This window comes from Procambarus clarkii, chromosome 39 (assembly GCF_040958095.1).
Source record: "Procambarus clarkii isolate CNS0578487 chromosome 39, FALCON_Pclarkii_2.0, whole genome shotgun sequence".
Classification (NCBI taxonomy): domain Eukaryota; kingdom Metazoa; phylum Arthropoda; class Malacostraca; order Decapoda; family Cambaridae; genus Procambarus; species Procambarus clarkii.
This window is the reverse complement of record NC_091188.1, coordinates 24,109,708-24,118,986: the sequence shown is the minus strand read 5'-3', so window position 1 is coordinate 24,118,986 and position 9,279 is coordinate 24,109,708. Positions and strand designations below refer to the sequence as shown.

At 41.7% G+C, this 9,279-nt stretch overlaps 1 protein-coding gene across 1 annotated transcript in view; it reads right to left on the bottom strand.

Moving 5' to 3' along the window:
* Nucleotides 1-1,152: 1,152 nt before the first annotated feature.
* Nucleotides 1,153-9,279, bottom strand: part of LOC138372628 (apolipoprotein A-I-2-like) — a 42,369-nt gene continuing 34,242 nt past the window's right edge. Inside the window, exon 3 of the mRNA XM_069338122.1 lies at nucleotides 1,153-1,637. Coding sequence (XP_069194223.1) covers nucleotides 1,153-1,637 — 485 coding nt within the window. The remainder of the gene's footprint in view (nucleotides 1,638-9,279) is intronic.

The window sequence follows — 9,279 nt, the reverse complement described above, 5'->3', positions numbered from 1 at the left end:
CTCTGCCCATTTTGATTCTGTCATCACCGGGGATCGAACCCGGGCCCCTAGGATTACGAGTCCAGAGCGCTGTCTACTCGGTTGTCAGGAACCTATTCCCAGCTATTAGGTTCCCCCTCCCCCTACTCTAAGCGGCAGGGACAAGAAACCGGAACTGCAGTTAAAACAGGAAACTCTGTAAATAGTTGGAGAATCTCAAATGGGTGTTCAACTTTACAAACAGAGATGCTAGCCATTCATAAAGCTTTGGAACATGCTCTTGCTCAACAACGACAACATGTTATCATACATACAGATTCGAGAACCGCCATTGAAACCCTACAACAAGAGCACATATGTGATAACATCCATCTGATCACAAATGTTATATCATTAATGCGGACACTCAAACATCAAGGCCGTCGGGTACTTATCAACTGGGTGCCAAGTCATGTGGGAATAATAGGAAATGACATTGCAGACAAAGCTGCAAACTTGTAACTAAGAGAAGAAATGTAGACATTTACATACCACAGAGTCTATCACAGATTAAGAAAGTAATTAGAAACAGCAATGCAAAAGATATACATTGACCACAACACAGCAGTTGCAACATCAGGATCTGCTGATTGGTACAAGAATTCATCCAACTATGAACCACTTTGCTTGATGAAAGGGAGCAGTAAAACAACATAAATACACTTCGCATCAGGCTTGGATACCCATGAGCATGGGAAATAGGCTTACAGGTTCCGGAAGATGAGAGGAAATGTCAGCACTGTGGAGAAATGCCCGACAGGTCACTGGAACATTATCTAACACAGTGCACAGTTACAAACCCATTAAGATTTCAACTTAGATTCAACAGTGCAGAAGAAGTTATTCAACACATGGGACAATATCTTACTGAAGCGACCATAGGAGTCATAAATACTCATACTCCGCCCAAGTAAAACAGAAACAAGCAACACTTAGTGGGCCAGCCAGAGGCTTAGGGCCGCGCAGGAATATCCCTGAACCCCCCCCCCTATATGTGTGTACGTGCGTGGATGAGTGAAGGACCTGTGTTTATCCTGATGACGTACTTTAGCTGTTATATGTAACCTGTGCTGGGAAAATGTCGTGACCAGTGCCGAGTAGGATATTGTGACCCAGCACTAAATATAACCTGCGTCACCCTCCAAGGGGCTCTTCAGTGAGCTGATAGTGAAATGTGACATTCTTTATCTCAATGATCTTGGTCTCCATCACACCTCGTATCTCACTGATCTTGGTCTCCATCATACCTCGTATCTCACTGATCTTAGTCTCCATCATACCTCGTATCTCACTGATCTTGGTCTCCACCACACCCCGTATCTCACTGATCTTGGTCTCCATCATACCTCGTATCTCACTGATCTTGGTCTCCATCATACCTCGTATCTCACTGATCTTGGTCTCCATCATACCTCGTATCTCACTGATCTTGGCCTCCATCATACCTCGTATCTCACTGATCTTGGTCTCCACCACACCTCGTATCTTACTGATCTTGGTCTCCACCACACCTCGTATCTCACTGATCTTGGTCTCCATCAAACCTAGTATCGCACTGATCTTGGTCTCCATCACACCTTGTATCTCACTGATCTTAGTCTCCATAACATCTCTTATTTCTTATTTATTAAAAAATGTCTGTTTGTCCAAAGTTTGAGCCCAGGAGCTGGGGGCTAGAGTCACTCAAACATGCTGGGGGGTGTGGAGGATGGTCCTGGGCATGAGACCCACATATTCTGGTCGCGGTCGGCTAAATTACTTACCTTAAGAAATATGAACATTTATTGGGACTTACGTTGTGATTTTCATGGAGTCAAGTGTCAAATCTGTAGTGTGTTTTCCCGAGAGTTTTCAATGATCTTAATATTACATTTTCTGTGACACCATACTGAGTTGTTTCATTGCTTCTTAATAATTTATTTTCTGAGAGAAAGGAGATAGGGGTATATTCTGATAGGAGGAAGCATGGGGAAGAGGGAAAGAGAAAAGGGGAAGGGCGAGAGGGAATGGGTTTATTTTTCGCAACGTTTCGTTCCTCTCTGGAACATCTTCAGGTAAAGAAGGAATACATGATGTACTCTTTTTGGTTAAATACACACGAGAGAGTCGAAGGAGTGTGGGGCTAGATGAAGCGGCAACACTCCTTGCCAACACTCAGGCCAGACCTCACCAAACATCACGGGATAATGACGCTCTACCGAGGTCGCCATGGATAGATAGAAGAGTAGATGGATGGATAGATGGATGGATGTATAGGTGGATAGATAGTTTGATAGGTGGATTTTTCACTGATCTCAGGGAAATTAATAAAAAAATATTCTGCTATTCATACCTTGTAGCAAAACAGATGATCCTCACACAGACTGAAACACTTACTCAAGCCCCGTCCCTTTCTCAGAACAAATGGGTGATCAATAGGTTTGTTAATATTTCATTCTGATGAGCTCCTCCCAACCACCAGCACGCCAAAGGAAGACTTATTTTTACAAGAGAGAGAGAGGCAGGGAGACAGTCAGCAAAAAAGACAGACAGACAGACGGAGAAACAGAGAGAGAGAGAGAGACAGACAGACAGACAAACACATATAGATAGACAGCGATGGGACTGCAGAGAGACCTGGTCGACTAGAGAAAAAGAGAGACAGGAAAACAAATATGAAAAGAGAGACAGACAACAGCACATTAGAGACTGAGAAAGACAGAAACACACAGATAGGAAAAGAAAGGAGAGTGGGATGCTTGAAGACAGTGAGATGAGAGAGGGGGAAGATAGCAAGAAAAAGTGATGAGGGGAGAGATGGGTGAGGTGGAGAGGGAAAAGTAAGGTGGAAAGGGGGGAAGATAGGGAGAGAGGGAATGAGAGGAGAGGAGAAAGCTAAAGACCGGTGAAATGGGAAGATAAAGTAGACATGGAAAAAGAGATAAAAGAAGTAGTGGGGTAGATCAGCAAAGAGACCCGGGCACAGCCGGGTATCCACCAAGTAAACTATATAACCAAGATCATGAAAAAAATTTTTTGCTCTTATTGTGGGGAAATCTACTGGTGATTGATTTTATTATTAATTCAAGAGATTGAATTTAATTGTATTTATTGCTTATTTATTGCTTGTGAGTTGACTGAACTTTTATCATTTATTATCACCAGTAAACTTCCCTTCAATCACTTTTTTTGGTTGGGGGGGTCATAATTCAGTTTATCACACCAAAATGAAACAGTTGGTATAAATTTATGTACTAAGCTGTAATTAAGCAGTAAGTAGTACTGCTACAAATGTTAGTGATAATTTAAAACACTCTCAGCTGATTCGGTAGTGTTGGCTGGTCCTCCAACACCAGGGGGCCAGATTCACGAAGCAGTTACGCACGTACTTAATAACGTTTACCTTCTTAGGATCTTCGTAGCGACTATCTCGGGATTTAGGTAGGCATTTAAGTTTGGAAATCTTCATAAGTACATCGCCTCGCGCTAAGAGCGCTCTCGACCACTCGTAGCTTTACATAAACTGAATATAACTCAATTTTTCTCTACTACACAGAACAGAGGATAGATTTTATTATAAACAAATATTTTTTGCTGGCAAGTCTCATCAAGAAGGAGTCCTTCGTGTTAGCTATATATGCATTCTTTGCTTGAAACTTGTAGTAAATACGTCTTTTATGATATTAGAAATTGTTTTATAATAGCAGGATATTATACCAGTAATTATTAGGTAAATAAACTCTGGTGAACATAAAATATGAGAGTAGGTGATGATCCTGGGCTGGTGTGAGCATTTACTATCACGAAATGTCCCTGTTCACCTAACAATAAGTATAGCTAGGGGTGTGCAATAGCTAGACATATCCATTTTTAATTTATTTTGTTTGGTTTTATTTGGAAATTTCTGCCTTGCGTATCTGATCAGAAACACAAGGTAGAAAATGAGATCAAAAACAGCAAAACGCAACTACTACACGCTACAAACCAATGGAGAAACAGCAACATCGACGAAGACCTCCGTACTCGTATCGACCAACATCTCGACATCCCTACAGATCGACATCGCCACAGCACCGAAACCAGGATCATCAAGAAACTGACAACATTATTCGGAGAACCTATGGCGATTCCACGACCCAGAAATGGCTTAAAAAACCTTGCTGGAATCAACCTCACTGAGGACCAAATCACTTTCTTAAATCTGGGTATAAACTGTCTCATTATGTCCTGACCAAGTGAGATGGCCCGGAAAGTGGAGTTGGAGATCTTATTGGACGACATATTCGACCTCGAGACGCTAAAGAAGGTTACCACTAAAAACACCTTGCAAGCAGAACTTATTGCAGAAGAAGAAAAGATTCGAGGTAACTACAGAAACACCATAACGTCCCCCAACCTAAAAGCGAGCCTTCATGAGAACAAGGAGATAGTCGTCAGGAGAGGTGATAAGTCGCCAATATACGTTATTCTTAAAAAAGACGAATATCTGGTAAAAATGAACCTCATACTCTCTGACCAAACTAAATTCCAAAGGGTAATGAAGGACACTACAGGGAATTCAAAACGAAGGTAAACAGATTGATCGAAACAGTGAACGCCAAGAAATCCGGACTACACCTTCCAAAGGTTATTGGGGAATACAAATCTGGGTATGTGTATGGAAATATCAAGACCAACAAGCCTGGAAACCCACTTTGGCCAATCATCAGCCAGATACCACACCCACATACAGACTCGCTAAGCGACTCAACTGCTTGCTGACTCCTTATATAGCTTGTGCTTTCAGCCTGAAGTCTCCAAACGAATTCGTCGACTTGCAGCAGGGAGCACGGGCCACAGGGATAAGAGCTTCTTTGGATGTAGAGTCACTGTTTACCAACGTATCCGTGGATGAAACAATCAGGTTGATAATGGACAGAGTATATCATGGTCTGGCTTGTACCCCTCTTGACATACCAGAAAACATACTAAAGAAGCTACTCCAAGCCTGCACTAAAGAGGCACCCTTCTTGAGCCCAGATGGGCATATGCACAAGCAAGTAGATGGGGTCGCCATGGGTTCTCCCCTAGGTGTCCTGTTTGCGAACATCTACATGGGTACCATAGAACAGAGGGTCTTAGTTGGCATGGACTTGAAACCCGCCGTATACTGCAGGTATGTTGACGACACTTTTATGCAGGTACCTGCTGTCAGATGTCTGCAGCAGCTGAAGGACGCATTCAAGCAGAATTCTGTGTTGCGTTTCACTTACGAGATGGAGAAGGATGGGAAGCTGCCCTTTCTAGATGTAACAGTCATGGAAAGGAGCGGAGGTTTCCACACTGCAGTATACACTAAGGAAACAAACATAGGAATATGCCTCAATGCCAACAGTGTCTGCCCAGACAGGTACAAGAGGAGTGTCGTTAAATCTTATGTCGACCGTGCTCTCAGCCACAGCTCAAGATGGAAGCAAGTCGATGAAGAACTCTGTAGGGTAAGGCAGGTCCTAGTCAACAATGGCTTCTCCAATGGTTTCGTTGAAGACATCATAAGAAGGAAGGTGAAACGCCATGTAACCTCTGAAGAGACAACTAACACAACAACTGTACCCCCTATTAGACTATTTTACAGGAACTTCTTTTCCACAGCTCATAAAATGGAGGAAAGGGTCCTGAAAGATATTGTTAATAGGAACGTTATCCCTACAGACAAAAATCAGAAAATACAATTGACGATTTACTATAAAACCAAAAATACGGCCAACATACTCATGTGAAACTCTCCAGACACAAAGCAGAATGCTTTAAAAGAGACCAATGTCGTCTATGCCTTCTAATGCCCACTTGGGGACTGTAAGCCTCAAAGAACTCAGTATATAGGCAAGACAACATCTCTTTCCAGGCGATTAACGATGCATATGCAATAGGGCTCCATTAAGGAACATATAATCTCTTCCCACAATCAGACCATCACCAGAGAAGTCTTAACAAACAACACAGAAATCATCGATATATACAGCGATAGCAGGCGGCTTGACATCTGCGAGGCACTACACATCAAGAAGTCAACACCAGCAAACAACAGACAATTAATGCACAACTATATTCTACCCACTTCAAGACTCTGCTCCAATATAGAAGCATCAAGAAATATGGGCCAATAGGCCCTTTGCAGTTACTTCCATTCTTCCCTTTAATTTATCCAATTTATACCCGTGTTCTGTCTTGTGTTGAAAGTTTTGTTCACCTCATCCAAAACTATTGTAACATATCACCTCACCTGAATGTAAGTATATAAGATAAAAGCTGTTTAAATGATAGCATAGTAAAACTCTGTTTAGTGTTTGCAGGTTATAGTTGTGTGTGTGTAAACTAAAGTCTTTGAAAATGTAATAAGTTATTACGAAATGCGTTCAAGTGTCGCGTCAGACTAAAAATAAAAATGAATTTTGGAGAATTGAATTTTCAATTACCATCGACAGTGAAAAGAAACATAAGAAATATTGAGAAAATTTGTGTTAGAATTATTAATCTTACTTTTTCGATCATATTAAATAATATAAATATATATATATATATATATATATATATATATATATATATATATATATATATATATATATATATATATTGTGACAATAATCTCCTTCAAGAGATTGAGCCTGCTCTTCCCTCCACAAACACGTCGTTGAAATTATATAAAACGACTATGGAAGACATGTCCAACAACAACAACAACACCAGCAAGGCTTGCCAGGGTGAGCAAAACATATGCAGCCAGCCACCTGTTCGGACTCAAACCACCAAACTACATGTTGATCGCTACCGGCTCCGCTGATTGGTCGCCGGTCTGGCTGCACCTGCACTCGCCCCCCCATACTACTTGATGTCTGGGGTCGCCCCACCCTCATACCTCAGAATGTTCAGTGCTCTCGTTGTCACCACTCCTCCCAGCTAGACGCTAGCGTGTACTGAGAGAAGTGGTGGCTTAAAGCCAATATTCCAGCACCTCCCATTTACTTGTATATTGCACTTCTTGTTATTTTGTCTTAACGTAACTTTTCATTGTGTCATTTAAGTATTCTTATTATTTTGATTGATTGATTTTATTATACAAATTTGTTTGTGCATTTTATTCATGTTTTGATTTATTTAACGTAATTAAAATTTCATTGTTAAAGTTTACTTGTGTTTTGTGTGTCTTCTCCTTACCTTACCACAGACGAAGTTCCAGTTTTTTCTATTTTTTTTTTATAACTATGTGACGAGGCCATACCCCTAGCCTTAAACAGCCGAACACCAACGCGTTACCGTCACAAGTTATATGGGGGCCTGTCCTAGGAGCTTCACTCAGGTACTGGTGCCAAGTGGTAATTTATGGTAAGCGTATTTAACTTTGTTAACGTAGCTCTACTATTTTTCATTCAATTTCATTTTTTATAAGGTGCGGTGTATTGTGCATTACGAGAGTAACATATAGTGAAGGTGAGACAACTTTGGATTACGTGGTGACTGTAGGCCGCAGTCATACTCTTAATTGGTCATCTCTCCCTCCGTGTTATTACTCGTATTTACCATCTATGTCCCTTGAATATTTCTCATTCTGACAGATCATCATATTGGTACCCTGGTACCGTGGTCTGCCCCGGGTCAAGAGTACCCAATCTTCTGCAATCTGACTGTAGGAGGACAAAGAGGGCCATAGTTCCTCTAGCTCGAACTTTAGTTGCTGAATTGGGACCTCAGCAGCAGTTCTCGTCACAAGTTGACACCTCGCACCCCTACACGTCAGTCAGAGATGATGATACATACAACGGTAGGGAATTAGCTTATTTTTTCAGAGCACAAAAGTTCGCTAATTCTGTAAGTATCATATTAAATTCAGTGGGGAAAACTTGCTTGATGTCCTATAGAGCCTTGGCAAGGTATGCCTACATCCTTGGACTACCAATTTTACTTTTGAAGCATTTAACTGTTTCATTTGTTTTCGAAACTTTGTTTCATTTGTTAGTAGGATTTTCTTGCCCTTATTCTCTTACATGAGTACCGGGTACAAGATTTCCTGCGCCCTTGATTTAATTTAATCATTTAATATCTTTCACTTAACGTTAATTGTTAAAGATCACACAGGATAGGTACCAGTTGCCACGTTGTCCTGTTTCTGACATTTCACTATTGAATATTCGTGTACCTTTATTTGCTAATTTCACCATGTTTCGTCTCCAAACTTTCCGTGCAAATCCAGCAGGTGAAATAGGGACTTTAAGTCGTGCCAAGAGGACTGAATTACAAACTCTTGCACATGAGTATCAACTAGAAGTTCCCTACCAAGCCAACAAAAATGACCTACACAACCTGTTGCTGGATTACTATTTAGAACAAGGTAAGATAGACTCTGAAACTCATGAAACTTACTATATTGCAGAGAAAACTGACTTGGCAACGATGAAACTTAAACTAGAGCTGGCCAAGATTGAACGTGAGCAGCAAAGAGAAGCAGCTGCCATACGAAGGGAAGAACACGAACGCGAAGCTGCTTTGAGGAGAGACGAACAAGAACGCGAAGCTGCTTTGAGGAGAGACGAACAAGAACGCGAAGCTGCTTTGAGGAGAGAAGAACACGAACGTGAGGTCGCATTACTCCGTGAACGTGAACGAGTACAGCTTGAAACCAAACAACGCGAGTTGGAAATACAACGCGAACATGACAAGCAACAAGCGACTCTGGCTCTAGAGTGTCGTCAACGCGAAATCGCCTTGGAAACTTCACACTTCACTCAACGCCAGCAAGCTACTGCCAATCTTCCCGTCAGTTTTAATATATCACATGCAAGTAAGTTAATGCCATCCTTTGTAGAAGCAGAAGTTGATGTGTTTTTCACCACCTTTGAAACCCTTGCTAATCAACTCCGTTGGCCTGTCGACCAATGGGCCACACTTCTCAGAGTCCATCTTACAGGTAGAGCTGCAGTCACACTCAGTACTTTGGCGTCTGAGAATGACTACTACACTCTGAAACAAGCAGTGTTGGACGCCTACCTACTTTCCACAGAAAGTTATAGAAGGAAATTCCGTGACCACCTGAAGGCAAGTACCACTACCTTCCTCGAGTTTGCTAACACGAAACGGAGGTATTTCATGAAATGGCTGGAAGCAGCACATGTCTCTACTTTTACAGAACTCGTCAACCTGATGCTTGTTGAAGAATTCTTGAGACGTGTGCCACCTCCTGTCCGCCTCTACTTAGCAGATAAAGAAGAAACCGACTACCTGAAGTGTGCTAAGTCGGCTGACACTTAC